Source organism: Mizuhopecten yessoensis, unplaced genomic scaffold (assembly GCF_002113885.1).
Source record: "Mizuhopecten yessoensis strain PY_sf001 unplaced genomic scaffold, ASM211388v2 scaffold9969, whole genome shotgun sequence".
NCBI lineage: Eukaryota > Metazoa > Mollusca > Bivalvia > Pectinida > Pectinidae > Mizuhopecten > Mizuhopecten yessoensis.
Genome location: NW_018408313.1, coordinates 248,832 through 274,065, shown reverse-complemented (window position 1 = coordinate 274,065; position 25,234 = coordinate 248,832). Strand labels below are relative to the sequence as shown.

Genomic DNA, 25,234 nt, shown 5'->3' with positions numbered 1-25,234 from the left:
CCTTGAATTTAGAAAACGTATTATCGATAAGATCATGAGAAAGGTAAGAAAACAAGTGTCTGTTGATGTTATCTTAGGATTATTGTGAAGATTATTAATTACATGTTGGGGTAATATTTCATCAAGTTTGATGAAAGTTGGTAAGATTAAATGAGTGGAAGAGTCTTGCTTGTCCTCTACACACAGTTACCCTCCGACATCACAGGAGGTCCCTCTTGATCTATAACCAGTGACCAGAGACGTAAAATGTATTATATAGGTCTCTGCAGTGACACAGTAAATATCCTAGTGCTGATACACGTGACGTACAATAACAGTTCTACTTGATGGTGCAGATTCCACCACAACAGCCTTACAGCATTGACTGTGCTTCAACTAGATCCTGTTTTGAATTTAAACATATCTTTATTTGCATCTAATATACAAAAGGGATTGGGCACAAGTTGTCCAACTTATATTAAGCCTTTTCCCAATAACATAATAAAATATATATTTACCTGTATGACAGTTTGATGCAACTATAAAACCATGTAATGTGTACATTGTATTGTAACTGCGACAACTGGTTTTATCCTCAAAACGACATTAATAGTTAAAAGTTATCTTTACTGTAAATATGTTGTGGTTGCAGTATTCATCATTGTAAGGAGAGAGGCTGTCGCAGGTTTTGTCCTATTGTGTGTAGGATCGTCACAGTTAACTAACAATGAAGTTCTGTGATTACTCTACAACAGCAACTACATGTATTTGGTCATATCATTTACAACAAATGATATCGCTTTTTCACAGTCAACAGCAACATTGGGTAAGTGTGGATGGTAGATGGTTGCAAATTCAAGCTTTCGACTGGATTTTTTCTTTTACCAAAATGTCAAGCTTTGAAATGCTGCAGTTTTGAACAATACGTTGCAAAGTTGGATTAATGTGGAACATATCTGCAGAAAATGACTTCAACCAATCAACATTATACCAATGGTAACAAGATGATTAAACTTGATGGTAATCTTAACTATTAGTGACAAATTCATCAAAGGAACAATAGCCTTGTGTCTCCTTATGATGTAGTAGACATTGTTCTACATCATATAAAAAAAAACAACCAGAGTCATGTTTTGTAGTAAATACATTGTATGATAAGTTTTATTTCTGAGCACAGAATAATTGTAACCAGATTTCACAAAAAAGTATCCTGGAATTTGGCTTCCATGTGGTAATATCTGAAACAAGTACATTAATCCTATTCATGTAGTATAAAATTACATAGCATAGCTTGTCATATAAAATTGTCTGCTCCCATATACATGTACATGTACCAAAAATGTATTGATAATGCCACAATGTGAAAACCTCACAAGGCCTCACTTCATTACATATATAATTCCATTTTTGTGTTACAGGAGAAACACACTATTCAACTCTGGATGATCAAACCTGACATTTTAGCCAGGTCTTGCTGACATTTGTAGGTTATATAATATAGCATAACTATTCAGAACAGTTTCGTGAATTATACCATAACAGCAACAACAAAAAAGTGTGCACTTTGCATAAATCTGCAAAGTACAAAAGTGCACACAATTGTTGTTTTGCCATATATCCCCATACATAATCCTGGTTATTCCTTTTAATTGATTTTTGAAAAACACAGCACTTTTAATTGCCTAGTTAATCTATCTTGAAAAGCCTAGCCTAAGATCTTCATAACATCTTGTTGAAGTGACCACACCTGTTACAGAAAGTCACTCTGAGCCTGTCAAGCTTTGTCCATACCAGTTTCTGGAGACACCTCTTCTGAGAAGTTAATTTGTTTTCTATTCCACACACAGTCAGTAGCTTGTAGTGTACATCACAGTTTGGGCAGACACTTAAGTTAGCACTAAATATCTTCCATCACTCAGATCTGATCCTGACAAGCAAATAGTTTTTAGAGACTTTACTAGCTCATGCATAAATTCTCAATTCCTCACAGAGCTTATATCAATCATAGCTTGTGGACACACTTAACCATGATTACGGACAATCTCTATCACTCAAAGAGCTGGTCTATTTATGTCATTCACAGTTTGTGGAGACATTTTAGCTTGTACAGAAAGACTTCCTTACATCTTAGAGCTGGTCTTGTATCAATCATAGTTGATAGACACACTAACCATGCGTACAGAAAATCTCTATCACTCAAAGAGCTGGTCAAGATATTCCAATCACACTTTGACGAGACAGTTTAGCTTAAACACTTCCTTCCATCTTAGAGCTGGTTTGATGTCATTCATAGTTTGTGGAGACACTTGGTCTTGTACACAAGTCTTCTGTCTGTCATTGGGTTGGTTTGGAGACACTTGGTCTTGTACACAAGTCTTCTGTCCGTCATTGGGTTGGTTTGGAGACACTTGGTCTTGTACACAAGTCTTCTGTCTGTCATTGGGTTGGTTTGGAGACACTTGGTCTTGTCCACAAGTCTTCTGTCCCTCATTGGTCTAGTATGACCGTACCAATCATAGTTTGTGGAGGCACTTGGTCTTGTACACAAGTCTTCTGTCCGTCATTGGGTTGGTTTGGAGACACTTGGTCTTGTCCACAAGTCTTCTGTCCCTCATTCGTCTAGTATGACCGTACCAATCATAGTTTGTGGAGACACTTGGTCTTGTACACAACTCTTCAGTCCCTCAATGGTCTAGAATGATTGTACCAATCATAGTTTGTGGAGACACTTGAGCAGTGTGTCCCTCAGTTTAGTCCGGACGGCCTCCTCCCCCTCACATATGATGTGTGTAGAGTCGGACTCTACCTGTATCAGTGTGTCGTCATTGGACTGTAAACATAAACAAACAACATGATAATTCATTGTACCTGTATATAGAATCCACCGCAGAAAGTTCATAAAATGGCCGCTAACAGCAAGTGGTCTATGAGAACATGTTCAGTTACCATGTAAAATACTGTGTACTGTACTGGGAACCTTTCGCCCGGTTACACTTTAATTCCACACAGGTAAAATCTGTATTCTTCCAGTGTTAATTCGACCCTTAACATTCATGATTTCAAGGTTGCATGAAAATTGTTGTTTGCCACAAATCTTGATTATGTGATATAAAAAGGATCTTACACTATTTTTCATTTCATATGAAATTTATGAAACTCTTCACAAATTTTTCATTTTAGCTCGCCAGAGGCTAGCTAAATTGAAAAATCCTTAAGACTCGTTTCATAAAACTCATATGAAATGGAAACTCATGTATCATGTAACACCGTTTATCTTCATAGTTCTAAGAACACTGAGGAAAGAACTTACAAAAATACAAACACCCAGACCCAGTATATGGGTGTGATTGGTCCCCTACTAATAAGTAAGTACACTATGATCGCCTCCCCTCTCCTCCCAATCCATCCCCTCTACACTTCAGCTCTCTACCCCAACCCATCCAACCTCGTTTTCCCTCCCCATAACACAGTCAAACATATGAGGGGGAAAAGAATGGAAATATATGTCTATGAAATATATGGAGTAGCTAGAGGCGTATGCTCTGGAAGAAACAAGTGATTTGANGGACGCCGGGCTCGTGACCGAAGGGTTGTGGGTTTGAGTCACGGCACGGCACTGTGTTGTATCTTTTACTCCGCTTGTTCCAGTCTACTCAGCTGTAAATGAGTATGTGGTTGGGCAGTGCTAAAATTGTTGAATGCTAGCTGTGAGCGTGACAGCAGGGAGTTGAGAAAGATATTGGCTGGTTTCACAGGGCCCTATAACCACGGATAATAACTTGTGAACTGCTTTGAGACGACCTATGAACTAGGTTGTGATAAAGCTGTATAAAGGAACCACAAACTATTATTATTAAATATGAACGAATAATAAGATGACCTGCTGAACTAGCCTTTGGAATACAGTAGTTACATGGTTAAATGTTTAGATACACTTACCAAGTGTATGATAGAGCCGTCCTCACCAGTACTCTCCACCTTTATATCGGTGATACCTTGCTGTTGAAGAGAAAATATAAAAACATGTAAACATCTCATTATCGCCAGTCAGCCAACTTCTTAACTCGGTTAAACATTCAATAACAGGTGCATGTTTCCTGTACATGTTTTATGTTTCTGTGCAAGTATATAACGGGATTGAACGGCGTTTTTTTAATGTTCATGCCGGTATGAATGCAAATCGGTTACATCCATATAGCGGGCTTCATGATTAATATGAATGTAATTAATTTACGTCATTATTGCCATGAACATTTTGGAAAAAACCCTGTTCAATCCATATATTTACATTTTTACTATTGAACCATCGTTTAATTTTATCTATTTGTTCTTAAATAATTATATTTTTCACTGCGTTTTGTATATGTGTCGTCCATTTAATGACATTGTAGGAACAGCCCTATTTAAATAAAATTGGCGCCAATAATTAATCGTAGTCATTTGAGCGTTTGACGTAGGGGCATTCTCTATGTTATCTGAAGTGAAGGGCCAAGACTCATCGAAGAAGGTTAATCTATGACGTCATCAGTAAACTATGTGTTACGTCACAAGAGTTTTTGCTTTCATACTTAATTCTAACACGATTCGTTTGCAACGCGTGTTTTGATTGGATACAGACCATGTTCTAATCTGCGATCCAATCATGATCAATCGTGTTAAACTCCTCCCATCTCACTTAAGCCACGCCCCGTTTCTAACCAAAACAATATGGCGTCAAGCTCGCCTCTTAGCGAAATCCAGCTGATAAGGTTAGCAGGCAACAGAACAGAAACGACAGATGAAATGTATTTGTTGATGAATTAAAAAGTTAAAAAAAATAAACATTCCTTGTTCTCACCTCCATTTTTTACTGAAACTTTCGTTCCATCTGTGTGAAGGCATCTATATAGTTAGATCCGAAATCAAATGAAACATTTAATATGTTTCGTATGAATTTACACAAAACTCTTCACAGATCTATACAAATAATCACCAATTTTGTCAATAAGCACAGATTAGTATTCATACTGATATGGAAATGTAAGAATTTGGTCAATATTAATCCAAATGTGTCGTATAAACTTTGGTAACAGGACGTTCACGAACAATCCAAATATTCTGCATCGTCAACATACAGATCGAGCGCTCGCCAGTATGGGCGGGGCAAAATGACCGACTTTTGAAAGCTTCTTTCCGATTGGTCAGTCCGCTGCAGAATGACACGTCGCCAGTTCAGGTCACAAAGTATTTTACTACGTACTTTTGTACAAGGAAATACATTGTTTCTAAACATATTAGCGTAGTATATTTGTTAAGGTGTGTTAGAATGGGGATAGTATGTTGTTTTTCGTTTCTATACTGGCGATTAGAACATGAAATCTGGTTTAAACTCTCGACCTATCAGTCTCGAGTTCAAACCAGATTTCATGTTCTTATCTCCAGTATATATATAGCCACTCAAAACAACGTATTATCCTCTAAATGAAATGCATTTCTGCTGGTAATATTCATATAGTGGGATGCAGCGCAAAATGTAAATATAAACATAGAAAAAAGCACAGGCAGGATTTCCAGCAGAAAATATAACACAATTATAATTCAAACAATCCATGGCGCTCATGTTTTCAATTTTCAAATCGTTTAAATTGCATAATGCAAATTTAAATTTAAATTGTAAAATGTCCAATTCCCTTAATGCTTTTGATTTAAAACCAATATAAAAATATATTTTAGCTATTATTCAGTTAAAAACAAAAGGTTTTGTTTAAATAATGCTAGGGTTAATTTGATAAGCTTTGAGAACATGTACTGTAACAGACTAGGGCTAATCTGATTAAGCTTTGAGAACATGTACTGTAACAGACTAGTGCTAATCTGATTAAGCATTGAGAACATGTACTGTAACAGACTAGGGTTAATCTGATTAAGCTTTGAGAACATGTACTGTAACAGACTAGTGCTAATCTGATTAAGCTTTGAGAACATGTACTGTAACAGACTAGTGCTAATTTGATTAAGCTTTGAGAACATGTACTTTAACAGACTAGGGTTAATTTGATTAAGCTTTGAGAACATGTACTGTAACAGACTAGTGCTAATCTGATTAAGCTTTGAGAACATGTACTGTAACAGACTAGAGCTAATTTGATTAAGCTTTGAGAACATGTACTGTAACAGACTAGGGCTAATCTGATTAAGCTTTGAGAACATGTACTTTAACAGACTAGGGTTAATTTGATTAAGCTTTGAGAACATGTACTGTAACAGACTAGGGTTAATTATCTGATTAAGCTTTGAGAACATGTACTGTAACAGACTAGGGCTAATCTGATTAAGCTTTGAGAACATGTACTGTAACAGACTAGGACTAATCTGATTAAGCTTTGAGAACATGTACTGTTACAGACTAGGGCTAATTTGATTAAGTTTTGAGAACATGTACTGTTACAGACTAGGGCTAATCTGATTAAGCTTTGAGAACATGTACTTTAACAGACTAGGGCTAATTTGATTAAGCTTTGAGAACATGTACTGTTACAGACTAGGGCTAATCTGATTAAGCTTTGAGAACATGTACTGTAACAGACTAGGGCTAATCTGATTAAGCTTTGAGAACATATACTGTAGCAGACTAGGGCTAATCTGATTAAGCTTTGAGAACATATACTGTAGCAGACTAGGGCTAATCTGATTAAGCTTTGAGAACATGTACTGTTACAGACTTCTAAAAGAATGTGACGCAACAGTGAAATAGCTCGAACATTCCCTCCTATACGAATTGTAAAATATAAGGTTATTTAAAAACTCCATTCATTCCTTCACTGCTCGTCCAATAAGTTTCCACAGATTCTGACCTTAGTAAGGGCATCCACAAAAGACTGAATGTTGAGTTTCCCCCAGATGTACGACTTTGGTCGGATCAACGTACCGTCGGCTCGCCTCTTGGTCGATAAAGTCTCTGATGATAAGGGCTACAGTGGAAACAAAGAAGAGAACAGGAGTAAAGGAAGGTTTTTCAAAAATGAGATGTTGTTAACTAACCAGTAAAAATAGATACAACACTATACTAAGTAGTACACCTCAGGAATATTCGGCACGTGTAGATTGAGGGCTCCAAATGTACCTGACCAAAACAAAATTGCTTATTATTGCTAGTTTGCATTATTTCTTTGTAAAACAAGGTAATTCCACATGTAGATTTTAAGCGACAGTATATCACTTAGTGGACACGTGATAGAAGGCCATATTATTCTTGATGTATTGGTATTTATTCTCCGAAACTGTGTATTATTGAGCCTGCATATAGTTCGGTCCAAGTGTGTTCGTTTATCGTGGAATATTTCTGCACAACCTTAACCGTTTCAACCGGTATACGCGAAAGTAACCAATATTAGGGTTTAACAACAGCATGCTGGAGGCTCTTTCTTTAGAATTAAACCACTCCTTCATGAATACAACTGATTCCATACAATTGTATATGGTAAGAAACACTATATAAATCTAGTTTTATCCTACCACCCATACAATGTTACTACAGGTGCCTCCTGCACCTCCCATTTGCAAATGGTTAATAAAAGAACAGACATTAATAGTATACCAGGACATTTTCTGCAGCTAAGTTTTTTAGCAATTTATCCCAAAATTGATGGTTTCAAAAAAAAATCCCAATCTTGTCAATGTATCAAAGTCAGGAGGTTTATTTTTACACTGACTTTACAGCATTATTGATCATCCAATTGTCTTATTCATTGCAAAACAGTCTGTTTAATAAGAATTTAAATGGTGACAACAATAACAATGATAAATCATTGATGCTAAGTGTTAAGGTTTTACCTTTACTTTCGCCCGTGAGCTATACAGTTTTTTACATTGAAAAATGTCCCTTTATGGGCAATCTGATGAAGCCGGCAATGTGACAATTTTTTTTAAAAAGAATAAAAAGTGTTGGCAACGCAATATCTTTTAAATCCAAAATTGTATGCATCTTCATTTATAAACAAAAACACAACAGTCAATGTATGTACGATTAATTGGTTCATATAGCCGGTACTGTATTGCTAGTGTTATATCATCTGTTAGGAATGTTTAGTGGAGTACAAGGAGTCACCATGGCTGTTAAGATCAGAACAATTAATGGTGCTAGTGGTATATCAGAGACAAATCAAGTAAAACAACTCCAGAATGGATGTACCTATAAATAGTTTTTAAGTAGCAGATAACCTTCAGGCAATCTACTGGGGTGAGCAAGCTGTATAATTTATTTCCGAGGGGGAAATTTATTTTGGGAGGGGCGGGCTGTTCTATTTACCAGTCAAACTTACCTTTAACAGGTATTTGTTGTCTTTAACAACAAGGGAGGCGGTGATCATACAAAGGCTGGTACCGGGCTTCACTTCTGATGGCTCCAGAGAGGCTGCCAGCTAGGATTCAACAATCAATAGAACGTCATAATGGTGAAATTAAAATATAATATTCATTTGTCAAAATATAAAAAGATTTTTAGACACTACCAAATGAAAGAAGTCATTGGGCAAACAACTCGGAACAAAAAGCATAACAAACACTTTTCTCAGCTATGTATGTGCATGTCTATTATCTAGCAATTCTAGATTATTTGAACAGAGCTAATTATTACCAGTTTTCTCTTGTTTTCTTAACTTGTTAATATGGAATGACATATCAAAAAAATTCTTTTGAATATCTTTATAAACTTTATTCATTTTACAAGAATTATGAAATAAGTTCTTGCAACTTATATTAATCACTCTGGTTGGCCAGGGTGTTAGCGCTCGCGGGTCTTAAAGTGGGAGGGAACCATAGTACCCAGTGAAAACCCACGTGGTCAAGCGAGTGACCCTATACCTTTTCACATCCAATCGGGGAATCTAAACCCGGCCCCCTGCCCTGCAGGTAGGGCGTAAGAATTGTACCTGCTGCCCCCAATTGCATGATCGTAAGAGGCGACTAAATTTGGGACCTTATCTCTTCTCTCCTTTCTAAATAACTTTCTTTTTCCTTATGTCTCCCTTGACAATGCCTCACTTTTGGCCATTTGTTGAGCGTTCGCCCCTGTGAGGAAGGCTTTGGGTTCTGTCCCCTGGCCGAGACATACCAAAGTCTTTAAAAATGGTAGTTTCTACTCCTGCTTAACGCTCAGCAAATTAGGAGTGGGACGACTGGTTCGCCCGTTGTCAGTATAATGTGACCGGGTGGGGCGTCCTGCTGGGTGTCTTCGGCAGTATGTTTCAGTGAGGTAGCACTATAAAGTCGGCATCAGTTCCGCGCTATTACAAGAAGACAAACACAAACATATCGCAGCCTCCCAAAATACACACACATACACTACACGCATGCATCTTGCACACAGGGGAGGCCGTCCTTAAATGACCTTAGCTGTTAATAGGACGTTAAACCAAATCAAACAAACAAACAAACAAACTGGTGAAAGGCGAGTTCGTTAATCCACTTCATCAGCCGACCACAAGTATGTTTTAGTATATTTCTGTAGTTAACAGCAACTTTTCCTTTTCTTACCTCAGAGCTCAGTTCGACAGACTCAAACTGTCGTTTGATTGGTAATGATACTATCTCCCCTCGTTTGTAGGTCAAAGGGCCGGGCTCCTACAACAAATATCATCAACATCAAAACCATTCAGGGCCTTAAACTTTATATGTCCTCAGACCATAACATTTCTGCCAATTTCATTTTAATTCATTTAAATTTTTAGAAAGTATATCAATTTATATAGACTATTTTATTTGAATTTCAAACACTTACAGGAAATACAATAATTTAAAATCAAGATCCAGAGGGATATCGGTATCCACTATTTTAAGATATTCATTAGTGCTATTTTATTTGATTTTTTCCCCCCACTTTCTGTTAGACAGACCGTTTTGAATTGAAAAATAAATGATACAATCAATGAAACAGAATAAAACTGTACCAGTTTCAGTCTTGAACTCTTGCCTAACTTATAAGATTAGAAGTTATCACAAGTACGTTCCCTAAATTACCTTACCCACTCAATAACAAACTCTGTGCGGTGAGGCATGGAGACGGGAGGCTGAGTGTAGCTCTCCGCGACCACCAGGTGTGTCGGTTTGAGCTCCTTGATCAGTTTGTTGGCCTGACCAAAGTTGAGACTTGTATCTATAGGACAGTAGCAAACCTGGAAAACACAAAATATGCCATTAGGATCAAATTGCACTGATTACAAACAAATACTCACAGTATGTTTTAACAATTTTAAGGGAAATTTTCACTAGAAACCACAGTACCTATTCATACTGGATGAAGAATAATTATTTCATTTATTAAACAGCATTTGCATCCCGCTCTTTCTTATGTCAAGGAAATTACTCCAATACCTGGAATGAGTTTGTATTTCAGGGTCCCAAGGTCATAGCCAAGGTTAAGTTTGCTATCCATAGGTAAAACATTACTATTTTCTCCATAGATTAATTATGAACAGGCTACCAACTTCAGGGCAGGGAGGCATTCATCAAACATCTTTTTAGTTTCTATTATGACATCACAATAGGGCACAAAAATCACCCCAGAAATTATTAAGATTCAAAGGTTGGTATTGTGAGGATGATGTTCCATACATACCCTCATCTGCATTGGTTGGTATGGGGCCAAAGCGTCTAGGTAGGGAAAATCTGGCTCTGTGAAATAAACACCCGGATTCAATGACCAGGTCAGATCAACACACCTAAGTATCTAAAGCTGACAAGTCTTTTTTTTTACTTACATTATTTAAATTTCTAAACATTTTCTTCAGGTTGAAAAGTACTTTTATATACAAACAATAACATTTTCTTTGTGACGTTTCGATGACTGGTATGATATATATGTACACTGTCACCTTCATCAGACAAATGACCAGTGAAGGATATGCACACAAAGGTGAAAAATGTGTACAAGTTGTCCACAAACATTGATGTTGATTTCGGCTATGCTTTGTGGACAACTCGTACACATTTTACACCTTTGTGTGCATACGCTTCACTGGTCATTTGTCTGATGAAGGTGACAGTGTACATATCGTACTAGTCATCAAAACGTCACAAAGACAATTTTATTGGATGTGTAAAAAAGAACTTTTCATAATACCTGGTACATCATTTAAAGTTCAGTAAGGTTAAGTTTAAGAGTCTTAAACTGCACTGAAATATTCAGCGAAAACATATAGCTACAGAATTTAATCTTATTTACAAGATTTGTGAAACAAAGCAAAATTCAATGCTAGAGGAAGTGTTCAGAGATACCATTATCTCTGTTTCTACCTGTCTATTTCTACCTGTCTGTTTCTGTCTGTTTCTACCTACCTGTTTCTACCTGTCTGTTTCTGTCTGTTTCTACCGGTCTATTTCTACCTGTCTGTTTCTACCTGTCTGTTTCTGTCTTTTTCTACCTGTCTGTTTCTACCTGTCTATTTCTACCTGTCTGTTTCTGTCTGTTTCTACCTGTCTAGGACTGTTTGTTTCTACCTGTCTAGGACTGTCTGTTTCTACCTGTCCGTTTCTACCTGTCTATTTCTACCTGCTTCTACCTGTCTATTTCTACCTGCTTCTACCTGTCTATTTCTACCTGCTTCTACCTGTCTATTTCTACCTGATTCTACCTGTCTATTTCTACCTGCTTCTACCTGTCTATTTCTACCTGCTTCTACCTGTCTATTTCTACCTGCTTCTACCTGTCTATTTCTACCTGCTTCTACCTGTCTATTTCTACCCGTTTCTACCTGTCTATTTCCTACCTGTCTGTTTCTGTCTGTTTCTACCTGTCTGTTTCTACCTGTCTATTTCTACTTGTCTGTTTCTACCTGTCTGTTTCTACCTGTCTATTTCTACCTGTTTCTACCTGTCTATTTCTACTTGTCTGTTTCTACCTGTCTATTTTCTACCTGTCTGTTTCTGTCTGTTTCTACCTGTCTGTTTCTACTGTCTGTCTGTTTCTACTGTCTGCTTCTACCTGTCTGTTTCTACCTGTCTAGGACTGTCTGTTTCTACCTGTCTAGGACTGTCTGTTTCTACCTGTCTAGGACTGTCTGTTTCTACCTGTCTAGGACTGTCTGTTTCTACCTGTCTAGGACTGTCTGTTTCTACCTGTCTAGGACTGTCTGTTTCTACCTGTCTAGGACTGTCTGTTTCTACCTGTCTAGGACTGTCTGTTTCTACCTGTCTAGGACTGTCTGTTTCTACCTGTCTAGGACTGTCTGTTTCTACCTGTCTAGGACTGTCTGTTTCTACCTGTCTAGGACTGTCTGTTTCTACCTGTCTAGGACTGTCTGTTTCTACCTGTCTAGGACTGTCTGTTTCTACCTGTCTAGGACTGTCTGTTTCTACCTGTCTCAGACAGAGAAATCTGCGGGTATTTACCTGTAAAGATAATTGTGTTCCCAGAAGACTTCCCCCACATCTCTATAAAGTGGACGACGTCACCCATCCTCAGCGACGGGTGACCCGTGAACACAATACACGGTGTCCTAAAGTCACTGTTTAAACCATCTGTCAAACGAAACAAAACATTCCATAAATGAAGGTAACTGCTGAATACTTTACAGCTGTTGTCACTTGATTTGCTACACGACCTAAGGTGGTAAAAGTTGTTTGCATATTGAGGTGTTTAAATCTACTGTTTTCTTTCCTTCTCTCTCTTCAAAGAATGCAAAATTTATTTCAGTCCTTCTTGTTATAAAGCATACAAAAACAAAAAACCAGAGATGGTGTCAAAGCCACCAAATGCTCGCCTGTTTAAAATGTTATCGTATTAAAAAATGTGTTTGTAAAAATGTAAAGTTCAAAACAGGTCAAGAGTGTAAACAATTTGAAATTATTTTTTAATTTTAACTTAACTTCATCAATAGTATACCCCACGGAACCTCAATGCCAAATATCAGCATCCTAGTACACAAATTTAATGAATGACAAGCTTCTAAATAACTTGCAGGTAAAAATCTAATGTTGATGTGCTTAAAAAAAGTTAAGTACAAAACTGGTAAAATATTTCAAAATTTGAAATCATTTGTTAATTTTCACTTCACTATATCAATAGTATACCCCACAGGAACCTCCATGCCAAATATCAGCATCCTAGTACATATATTTAATGAATGACAAGCTTCTAAATAACTTGCAGGTAAAACTTTAACATTTTCACGCTCACGCCGGGGGTAACGCTATAGCTCTCTGTTCTTCGAACAGGCAAGCTAAAAATGAAAATGAACTTGTATTTTGCTAGAAGTAAAACCTAAAATAAAAACTTTTTTAAATTACATGATTGGATTTTTTCTCTAAGAAATTAGAAATTAGAAATCTCTGGAATTTAAGCCCAAACATATATAGTATACTCAAATGATTCTTTATATCATTCCTTGTCAAATTTTAAGAATATCCATTCTGGCCAAATACCAGGTATAATAAATTCTATTTTTTTCTCCAGCTGACGATTTTTCCTCTTTCCTTGTTACCAGGTAATGTGAAATCAAAATGATTCCCAGATGTTCCATGAATTACGGAGGTATCACCTACCATGTATGTTGTTAAAGTGCTTCAGCCTGCCTAACGTCACCAACTGAAAATTAAAAAAGAAGAAATGCTATTATGCTGTAATCATTTTTTCTACATTATGATATGTTTTGCAAAAATACAACATGTCAATATGTGTTCAAAATTGTTTTCCAGTTACTCCTGAGGAGGTAATGTTATTTAACCAGTTACTCCTGAGGGGGTAATGTTATTTTACCAGTTCTGCAGGTAAAATAAGGTAAGAAACTGCTATAACCATACCTCTGCGTGTGGGAATGGGGGTTCGGGGAGGTAGACCCTGGATTGCTTCGCTGTAGACAGCCTGTAACAAACAGTTTATAGTAATTATACACTGAAGAGGACTTCACACTCACAACTCTGATAACTCAGCACTACCCTGATATTTATATTTACATTTGGATTGTAATTACATAACACAATACCAGGGTACTATTGATCTGTATTTCCGTTATAAATTTATCAAAAACAAGTGCAACTGGCGATAGCAAAACTCATCACTGAGCGCTTTTGAAAAACACTTATATTTTAGTTACAAAAAACTGTTTCAAAAGCAATTTGGAGATAATGCAGTACACATTATAGTCACATCAACATCATATTCTTCGAAATAAAATACTAGTTACCGGATAAAGTAACTAAGTTCTCGGATAAAACAGTTATTTTATGACTTGTAACCACTGAGTTTAAACAGGCCAGAGAAACTAACTAAAATGCAAAAACTTAATGGTGATGGAAATGCTGACAAAGTCAATGGACCATGAAAGGTAGGCCGCATCTAGCATTTGATGCATGGGATGAGATGTACTCCTTTAGGTGCATGTATGGTCCAAGTTTAGTTGGTCTAGCACTTATACTTTCAGAGAAACTAACTTAAACGGAAAAAAACTTAATGTTGACGCCATCATCATAGCCAGAAAAGCAACACATGAGTCTCGCTTCCACTTCGTGGCGGCGAGACAAAATGTAAATATCATCTCACATTATCCCACATATACAATGCGGAAGCAAAATTTAAGGTTTTATAATTTTCAAATTAGATACTCACCACTCTGCAAAGATATTTGAGTAGGCCAGAACACTGTCAGAAACTGGAGACAGGAAGTACATGGGGATCGTGCTCAGTCCACATGTGTCCAGATGTCCACTTAAACACTCAAAAAGGTCGTAGGTGATTCCGGATGGGTAACAGGGCACAAGGACATTACCGCCATTCTTCAAGGTTACAGCTGAAACAGGAATATTGCAGCATACAAGCGTACAGTAAAATCTTACAGAGCTTTCTATTTCCTCACGACGTATTCCAAATGTGCAGAACGTGTACAATAAGAGACTGTATCCCCTAGAACATCAAGGGTGCCTATAGAGGCAGTAACATGTTCATTGCTGACTACTCAGAAATAAAAGGGACTGTTGATTCAATGATATCAGATGGCTGCATAAAGACGCTTCACACCAATTACAACTGTTGTTTCTTTACCTGAAACATTATGCAATACAAGCATAAGCATTATGAGAATTTGGAAAAGTTAAAACTGCTTTCCTAATTTCCTCAGGCAAACAATCCTTTCAGGAAAGTGAAACCTATGTTGAAATGTGGCTAGATCTTCAATTTCAAACAGAAGATTACCAGTTTCAATAGTCTTATTTTCAAGGTAGATATTATTTTCAGATCAGATCATCTGTGTTCACTCAATCAAGTTTACCTGCATTAACACAGAACTCTCCGATCATGGCGTCCGGGTTTACAGTCGGTGTCTGCGTCAGACATCCAAGGATGAGGAGATCACTGTTCTTCAGGGGAGCTTGGTCCACTGGCTGTCAACAAAAACATCAAAATGATGGAACAACAAAAATAGCAACCATGACACCAACGATAGTGGTACAGTATAACCTGTCTAAACTGGGCCCTGTCTAATCTGGATCCCTATGTAAACCGACTGTGACTTGTGGTCCGGCATATTCACTATATAATTATTGTATTTAAACCCTGTATAAACAGAACACAAGCTTTTCACTTCAAATATAGTTAAAAGTGACTTTTGCGCCTTTCATCTTGATTGAATATTTCCATTCTTAACTGTGGTGTAAATATATAAAACAAATCGGCTGAGGGATTCACTAGGTATGTTGTATACAGGGTTTACACTAGGACAGACAAATGGAGGCATACAAGGAAAACGTAACATGGGAAACAATGTATAATGTGTAGAGCAAAGTAATACGTCATATATCAACAACATAGTTCTGAGATCTGAGTTGACCTAATATTTCACTTATCCACAACATAGTTCTGAGTTTACCTTAGGATGGGTAGTCAGTGTTGATGTTCCAGCCACATAGCAGATCTACAAAAAGAAACAAATACATATTTCATTAACAGGTTTAGAAATTTAAATGGAAGTAGAATATAATTCTGTTATTTTTATTGCAATTTGTATTAGAAATCTGTAAAGCATTATGCAATTTCGAGAAAGTTAATAGGACCCCAGTTGCTGAGTGGTTAAGGCATCTGACATTCTACTACCATTAGCCCTCCACCACTGGGTCGCGGTGGCCGAGCGGTTAAGGCATCTGACATTCTTCTACCATTAGCCCCCCACCACTGGGTCGCGGTGGCCGAGTGGTTAAGGCGTCTGACATTCTACTACCATTAGCCCTCCACCACTGGGTCGCATGTTCAAGGCCTAACTGGGGCAGTCACCAAGTACTGATTGCAGGTCGCAGGTTTTCTACAGGTATTCCAGCTTTCCTGCATCACCAAAACCTTGCACGCCCTTAAATGACCATAGCTGTGTAAAGGACGTAAGACACAAACAAACCAAATCTAGGAAGTTACTCTGAACACAGATTCTGGTCGTATAAGTTAGCTACCCATTCTAGGCAGAGTGTTAGTATGCATCTTACCTTTTCATACTCTGATGTGATGACCCAGTTACAGCTTACCTTTTCATACTCTGATGTGATGACCCAGTTACAGCTCCCTATGCTGTAACCAGAGCTACAGGCTAGCACTGTAAGGGCACCGTAGATATCCTACAGAAAACAGAAATACGTATTATAGTGTTTGATAATTCTGATAAGATATATTAGTATGTACAGAATAATAATGATTTTTTTGAGGGCTAATACCAGATTCAGGGGCTGATATTGTGATATCAAAATGGTTATATTTTAAACTGTAACACATGACAAAGCAAAATGGCTGATATTGGACTCAAGGGCTGATATTAATCGTGATTTCACAATATCACAGACAGGTAGGCCTATCAAAAAGCCAACATCTCATTTAGTTTTCCTCTTAATAAATAATTTATTCAATTCCTTTGTGTGTTATATACCATATATATATATATTGCTTTTCCAGTCTAAATATTCACAAAATATCTTATTCAGCATAATTTGATCAAGCAAGTGTTGAAAAATGTCAATCTCTTTCCCATTCTATTTGTTTTTTTATGAAACTTGCAAAAGCTTGTTTCATAAAAAACATTCATCATGAGAACTCATGAAAGATCATTTTGGATTCGAAGTCTATCTAAAGCAAGCAATTTTTCAATTCAAAGTGCATATTGTAGGCTAAACTTTATATTTGAATTTGACAATTACTGGAAAGACTGATATTATGACAGAAATAATCCCAAATTTGTTTCAGTTTCAGTTAGTATTGGTGAAATTTGTTTCAACTAACTCCAAATCGTAAGAATTTTACCATTTTTAACCCATTATTTAAAAAATATATGCAGAAATTCACTTTTAATGGGTAATAATTAATCAGATATAATCTTGTCATACCCTTCTCTCATTGTAGCCAACCACCTGGACACGGGCGAGACTTGAGTTGACGTCATGTCTAGTGTAGCATTTCTTCCACATACGTGGACGTACAGTATCACTCAGGAAGGAAGGCAATAATCTGAAATATACCCAGGTATAATAAAAACATTATTTATTTGGTTTGGTTTGTTTGTGATTTACGTCCTTATAACAGCTATGGTCATTTAAGGACGTGCCAGGTTTTGGTGGTGGAGGAAAGCCAAAGTTCCCGGAGAAAATTTACCAACCTATGACCAGTACCTGGCGACTGCCCCACGTAGGCCTCAAACCTGCGATCCAGTGGTGGAGAGCTAGTGGTAGCAGAATGGCCTTAACCACTTGGCCACCGTGGCCCCTTAACATTATTTAACACAGGTTAACAAAAACTTTACTGATACAATGTATCAACATTCCTATATATATACATACTTGAGGATATTGTCAGCCTTCCATTGGGTATAGATTTTGGGTGTTAACAATGATACATACTTGAGGATATTGTTAGCCTTCCATTGGGTACAGACTTTGGGTGTTAACAATGATACATACTTGAGGATATTGTCAGCCTTCCATTGGGTACAGGCTTTGGGTGTTAACAGTGATACATACTTGAGGATATTGTCAGCCTTCCATTGGGTACAGACTTTGGCTGTTAACAATGATACATACTTGAGGATATTGTCAGCCTTCCACTGGGTACAGACTTTGGTTTTTGGGGTCCTTTCTATGTATGTCACCAACTCATCCATGTATTGTCTGAAACGAAACAAAACTCTTTGAATTTATCAACTTGGCAAAGTGTTAAATCCTGATAAATTAAGCAACGTAATCATCAGTTAACACTATCTGCTATATATATAATGACTTAGACACAGTCACAAGCAGTATTGGAATTAGCTTTCAGCTTTTAAAAATTTGGTCTCAAACAAGGAATACTATATAATGATATCAGATAGCAACAATAGACACATTTTCGAAATGTTTTAAAACCCTTTTTTGCTTTCATGCATGCACCCCTGGATTTTTACAATAGACAGTCCAAGTCATTGTCTTTGAAGAGTCTAAATGTGAATTTAGGGGTCAATGGATTCATCTGATATGGGATAGTAGCAATGCAAACACTAAAATAGTTTATATGGATCAATGTTATTAGGCCAAGACGAAACAAGAGGCCCAATGTGCCAGCATCGCTCACCTGGTATTAATCTCACACTTGTAATCTTAAAAGTGGACTAGAATACAGCTACAGGCAGAATATTAGTGTTTGATTCATAAGAACCTATAAAAAGATTTAAACATATGACGCCTGTGACCTTGAATGTCGAACAAGGACATTAGGTTAAAAGTGGGTCAAGGTCATTCATTTGAACAAACTTGGTACCCCTTCATCCCAGCATGCTACAAGCCTAATATCAGTACCCTGGGCCTTTCGGTTATTGAGGAGAAGTTGTTTGAAGATTTTAGGACATTTGACCCCTGTGGCCTTGAAAGTAGGTCAAGATCATTCATTTGAACAAACTTGGTAGCCCTTCATCCCAGCTTGCTACAAGGCCAATATCAGTACCCTGGGCCTTTCGGTTATTGAGGAGAAGTTGTTGGAAGATTTTAAGACATTTGACCCCTGTGACCTTGACAGTGGGTCAAAGTCATTCATTTGAACAAACTTGGTAGCCCTTCATCCTAGCTTGTTACAGGCCCAATATCCAGTACCCTGGGCCTTTTGGTTATTGAGAAGAAGTTGTTTGAAGATTTTAAGACATTTGACCCCTGTGACCTTGACAGTGGGTCAAAGTCATTCATTTGAACATACTTGGTAGCCCTTCATCCCAGCATGCTACAGGCTCAATATCAGTACCTTTGGCCTTTTGGTTATTGAGAAGAAGTTGTTTAAAATAAAATATTGTTGCCGGACGGACGGACGACGCTGCACCACGGCATAAGCTCACTTGGCCTTTCGGGCCAGGTGAGCTAAAAAAGCAAATGTGATTCTGCAAACATACCAGGAACTATTTATTAAAGGTAGAAATACCATTTATATCATTTTGTATTTTACTGATCAAGATTATATAGAAAATAAAATTGAACTTTTATAGTCCTCCACTCAAAATAACAGTAAAACTGCAAAAAGCAGAAACACATCAATTCATATTTTTATACACATTTGTGAATGCTGCTATCACAAAACATGATATCTTTTGATCTTAAGACACAAGTTATTTTTACTTCCCATACACTGAATCTGAAAGTACGTTCTGTACAATTTAACACTCTTGAACTTTGCATTTGAAATAACATACATAACATTCCTACTTCCCAATTATGAAGAGAGAGGTCACTACAATATGACAACCTTGAACGCTCCATACATAGTAACATACCTAGCTTCTTACCTTCCAGTTATATGAGTGGGATCAGTATGGTAAGACATCCTTAAACTATTTATACATAATTTTCTTACATTACAATATAAAGAAATCTGTCAGTACATTAGTACAGTGTAACACCCATGAACCCTCCAAACAAGATTTTCTTACCTTCCAATATGAAGAATGGAATTGGTACAGTTCAACACTCTTTATTTCTTTGTACATAATTTTCTTGCGTCCCAAATTGAAGAGTGGGATCATGATCAGTATAATACGACAACCTTGAACACTTCATTGAAAACTTTCTTACCTCCCTATTTGAAGAGTGGGGTCAGTACAGTACACGATACCCTTGGAACCTCCATTAATGAGTTTCTTACCTCCCTATTTGAAGAGTGGGGTCAGTACAGTACACGATACCCTTGTAACCTCCATTCATAAGTTTCTTACCTCCCAATTTGAAGAGTGTGGTCAGTACAGTACACGATACCATTGGAACCTCCATTCATGAGTTTCTTAAAATTTACCTCCCAATTTGAAGAGTGGGGTCAGTACACGATACCCTTGTAACCTCCATTCATGAGTTTCTTACCTCCCTATTTGAAGAGTGTGGTCAGTACAGTACACGATACCCTTGTAACCTCCATTCATGATTTTCTTACCTCCCTATTTGAAGAGTGCGGTCAGTACAGTACACGATACCCTAGTAACCTCAATTCATGATTTTCTTTCCTCCCTATTTGAAGAGTGTTGTCAGTACAGTACACAATACCCCTGTAACCTCCATTCATGATTTTCTTACCTCCCTATTTGAAGAGTGTGGTCAGTACAGAACATGATACCCTTGTAACCTCCATTCATGACTTTCTCACTTCCCTATTTGAAGAGTGGGGTCAGTACAGTACACGATACCCTTGGAACCTCCATTCATGATTTTCTTACCTCCCCATTTGAAGAGTGGGGTCAGTACAGTACACAATACCCGGGGAACCTCCATTCATGACTTTCGTACCTCCCTATTTGAAGAGTGGGGTCAGTACAGTACACGGATACCTGTGTAACCTCCATTCATAATATTCTTACCTCCCTATTTGAAGAGTGGGGTCAGTACAGTACACGATCCCCTTGAACCCAGTGTACTCAGTGATATAGGGTAAAGCGAGAATGGTGTTGTGGTTTGAGATCAGGATGGCGTCAACCTGGGACAGGTCTGTGATGCTCACCTGAAAACGTCAAACATTCTTTTTATATATCTGTTGCTTCCTGTTACAATATATACCAATAATAAAAGTGTATAAGAAACATGTTGAAAAAATCAAGGGAAAAACAATTTTCTTTGTTTCGTTTTGATTTAGTTTCTAATGCTACTTGTGGCAGGTTTTAATTGTAAATAGGATTACGGTCGCTTTCTAGCTTCCAGCTAGAGGGAATTTCCCTTAAGCTCAGTGGTAGAGCGTCCGACTAGGGTTTGATCCCCGTTTGAAGCACACTATTCTCTTTCCTGTTACACTACTTCCACCTTTGAGAACACTGCAGATATGGTATCAATAAATTATACATTTTATATAATATTATGTCAACTAAACTTGACACAGTATCAGAGATTTTAGAGAAATAGCTATTGAGTTATAGAATCATGTCTTTCCTGTGGGACTAACCCACTGTATTTCTAAGAGACGGGACTCATTAATACTTTGGAAATGCCTAAATTAATCCTAACAAAAACACTGAGTGTATATCCACTAAAATTTTGCAGGTACCATATAATTCCCACGGAAAATTGGTTGCAAATTAAAATATCTGGCAAATATTATTTACACAGTTTAAATTATATAACCTGTTATTGCTGATAACTCAAACTAATTTATCTTAGTTATAATAATATAAAAACATAAAAAAAAAATCAAGCATTGTACAGTAAAATAAATTGATTATGTGATGCCACTGCATGTGTCTCATTATTTATTGATGAAAATCTAAATATTTATTTGAGTTACAAACTACTGGTAATGAACCTGCATGTAATTGATTAATAAAAAGATATGTAAGTGAAGTAACATACTTCTGGTATTGAGAATTCTATCATTCCGTCTACAAACACATTTCCACCACACTGCTTCAACTCTTGTTCCTAAAATATAGAAAATATCAAGATACATGTTTAATGACAAGAAGTTGACTAAAAATCTGTGGGATAACTGAAATGGAGAAAACTGTAAACATGTCATAATGTTCATTGTCTGCTAGTGAATCAATTTGTATTGGAAGTTTCAACTCAAGGGAAATGTTGGTAATAAATTTACTGGGAAAGACAATCATTAAGTTAAAATAAATATAGGATACATCATTATCTTTTCGTTATTCATTTTGTGAAATGAAAACCTCATGAAGAATTTATTTGACATGAAAAGCAATCCTTACAAATAGGTAGCGAACAACAATTATGTGATTTACAATAATCACTAATTCTTTAGTAAAGATTGAAATAATAGTACAATATTTTGAAATTAAAGACATTCTGAATTCTGAATTGTGTAAAATGATCTCCCTTGTTTTACATTTGGCACTTTTTACCAGGAAATGTTAGTCTTATGAAATATTGAATGAAAATTGTAATACATTGTTAAATGTCACACTGCTGGGAGTCTATTTTCTGTTAAGGTAACTGTTTAGTATGACTGTAGTCTTGATAGGTCATTTATGAAAAGAAAAACATACCTTGGTGAACATTTATGAAAGTAAAAAGATAACATATAAACATAAAGTAAAAAAGACCAGTATTCTGAATATTAAATGCACCAGAGCTGACCAGACCAGGATTCAAACTCTCTAAATGCAATATTATAATATGTCCTACTAATCAACTGAGCTATGTGCAAAGGGATATGGATCCTTAAATACCTTACAGTGACATGGACCGCTTTCATCTATCATGATCCAAACGATTGGACCTCTGTGACCAGAGTTGTTCATTTATGAATTACGATTGGACCTAGTAGTCTAATGCTGCTTTCAGGCGAACCTTGACAAAGCCTCGCAAGGTCTGCATAAAAATTTGCAGGTTCACCAGTATTTATACCCGAAAAATGTTACATTTAAAAACAGACCAACTGATTGTTCTGCATAAATGAACAGGCCAATGAATATCTTTCACATGACAGTTCCACACTAGGAATAATGTGCAGTATCTTTAAACTATAACAAGAGACCCAGAGGGCTTGTATCACCTGAATAATAAAGCAACCATGGAAAATTATTCTAATTACATAAAATACTTTTAAAATTTAAAAAAGTAGTCCCCTTTGCCCAATGATGCGTCAGGCCAGATTTTTAGTCAAAATCTATAAAGCTGTTCCGGACTAGTAGCATTTTTAAGGAAAAGTTGATGGACGATGGACAGACGACACGGTATGGCATAAAGAACATTAGGGGAGACAACTTCTTACTATAATTAACAGGAATAATGTGTAATACATCGATATACAAAGCAATATCCTGCAGTACTTACCAACATTGCATTTTCTTCACTTTTGTCATCAGATGACGTCCATCCTTTTAACTTGGATAACCTTGCACTGCACAAGTATAATAAATCAAAACTTGAACTTGTGTTGTGTTAATTATGGATTACCAAACTTTACCTGTTAACAAGATTATACAAAATGTATTCTGAATGTATTAATTCCCTATATTACTCATTTCACTAGGTTTAAAGTTAAAGGTTTCTCAAAATATAAATGCAAATATACAATTTTACCTTCTTTTTTTTTAATAGAAAAACAGCAACATTTCCCATTTCACATGCTGCTAAATTATGAATCATGACAGATACAAATTTATTCATTTTTCAAACTATTTTTATTTTACCTTGCAATAAGCAAGGCTTGATAATAACTTAAACAGCAGAATATGATCAAATAAGATAAGTTATAAGCATGCATGCTTAAAATCCCAATTACAAATTAAACATAAGAGAAAAGTTGATATCTTACTTATGAACCACAGGTAGTGGTAGGAACTTGAGAATTTCTCTAACGTCCAGACCACAATCCAACATAAAGGTCACACCTTTGAAGTGAAGGATGAAGCAAGGCTTGCTTGGATTGGCAGACAGACAAGTCTATATAAAGCAAAAACATCATTTTTATAAAACCATTTGCTTTGTCTTATACAAAACTTTGTATTGGCACTTGATCAATTCAATATTACACTGTAAGTTGAACACTTGAATATAAAATTTCAATCTTAAAAAGATTGACACATCTTTAAAACTTTATTCGGTGACGTGGTACCGCACTGAGTCAGGGGTCAGAATTGGTCAAATCCATCATTGATTTAGACTTGCTCAACAGGTTATTCACAATTGCAGCCTACGTACGACCCTGGGATTGCTGGTCAGGGATCCAGCTTTTGTTGAACCTGAGCAAGATGATTGATGAAGTATGTGGACAAAATTGTTTAGTAACTTGTGTATCATACGCAAACAAGCCTATTATACACCAATAGGGGTATGGATTTGTTACTAAAAATAGCCAAAATCTCTTTAATCTTAACTTTTTCAAATTGTTTGTCCAAGTCGCATTTATAAAATTATTCTTTCATGAAACATAAAACAAATGCAAAAATAAACTTTATTTGCATGTGGGAAAGTACCAAAAGTAGATGCAATACTTCCGGTAAAGATACATCATGTTTCTAATATAAGTAGACAACGCTTTCAGTCAACATCTTTTAGCAAAATATTATTTACCTTGTCGTAAATTAATGCGATTTTCAATAATATCTTGCAAAAGTTACTGTTAAAGCGATTTGGGTTATTTTTAGTAACAAATCCATACTCCAACTTGCTTATAATAGGCTAGTTTGTGTATATACGCAAGTTGGTGGTTTTCCCCAACCTGATAACAGGAGCCTAAAGTTCTGTCAATAATGAATAGTAATACACAAAAAAAGAAGCATATTATAGGTATTTTTTTGTATTACTATTATTATTCATTATTGACAGAACTTCAGACTCCTGTGATGCCATCGCATACAACATATCTTGTCTTGGAGGAAAATATTGTTTCAGTTACAAAATCAGGATTTTTCACAAAAAATCATACATGGATTTGAAATGGACTATCGTCAGAGTTCAAGTGCGTGTGAATTTCCAAGATATCTTTGGTGCAACCGGAATTCGCGTCTGAAAGTCCGAAATTACTGTCAATTTCCTTTTAAAACGTTTTGATCTGTTGCGCGATTGATCAGTTGACGGCCCTCTGTTGATGGCAAAAAAAGGAGATCTCAGATATCATGCAGCGACTAGGGTTATATTTATCTTTACTCAGTCTCTTATGTTGCATCTTACCAACTTCATGATGATTCTTTTGCTCTTGTAACTTTAGAATGTAACTTCTGATCGTGCCGATATAAAAAGAAAGATTCGTTTGAAACGACAGATCATCGTTGAGGTTGGATGGGCGCTGCCATTTTTTTCTTCATTTCTTAGTCACTAATGCGTTTGTTTTGACAGGGTTGGTTAGGGTTTTTTAACGATA

The 25,234-nt window shown here is 36.5% G+C and overlaps 1 protein-coding gene across 2 annotated transcripts; it reads right to left on the bottom strand.

Moving 5' to 3' along the window:
- Positions 1-2,390: 2,390 nt before the first annotated feature.
- On the bottom strand, positions 2,391-25,178 carry LOC110459116 (integrator complex subunit 9-like). 2 transcript variants are annotated; one of them, XM_021511211.1, is made up of 21 exons: positions 25,045-25,178; positions 23,687-23,814; positions 23,203-23,269; positions 21,757-21,825; positions 20,778-20,917; positions 17,998-18,084; positions 17,308-17,428; positions 16,459-16,548; positions 15,816-15,860; positions 15,219-15,330; positions 14,561-14,741; positions 13,756-13,816; positions 13,498-13,540; positions 12,346-12,474; positions 10,574-10,629; positions 9,981-10,130; positions 9,493-9,579; positions 8,280-8,378; positions 6,813-6,929; positions 3,919-3,978; positions 2,391-2,809 (listed from the first exon to the last, which is right to left on the bottom strand). In XM_021511211.1, exons 1-21 carry the CDS (start codon positions 25,051-25,053, stop codon positions 2,690-2,692), a joined length of 1,971 nt encoding a protein of 656 aa, XP_021366886.1. In that variant the 5' UTR covers positions 25,054-25,178; the 3' UTR covers positions 2,391-2,689. The 2 variants fall into 2 exon arrangements, with proteins under 2 accessions (XP_021366886.1, XP_021366887.1); XM_021511212.1 differs by lacking the exons at positions 20,778-20,917; positions 21,757-21,825; positions 23,203-23,269; positions 23,687-23,814; positions 25,045-25,178 and adding an exon at positions 20,005-20,041.
- Positions 25,179-25,234: the final 56 nt, after the last annotated feature.

Bases quoted from the DNA above. Each gene is read 5' to 3' on its own strand.
- LOC110459116 (XM_021511211.1), bottom strand. The intron at 13,541-13,755 runs GTATGGTTATAG...TTTAATTTTCAG, and splicing joins CCCCATTCCCACACGCAGAG to TTGGTGACGTTAGGCAGGCT. The intron at 9,580-9,980 runs GTAAGGTAATTT...TATTTGTTGTAG, and splicing joins CAGAGTTTGTTATTGAGTGG to GAGCCCGGCCCTTTGACCTA.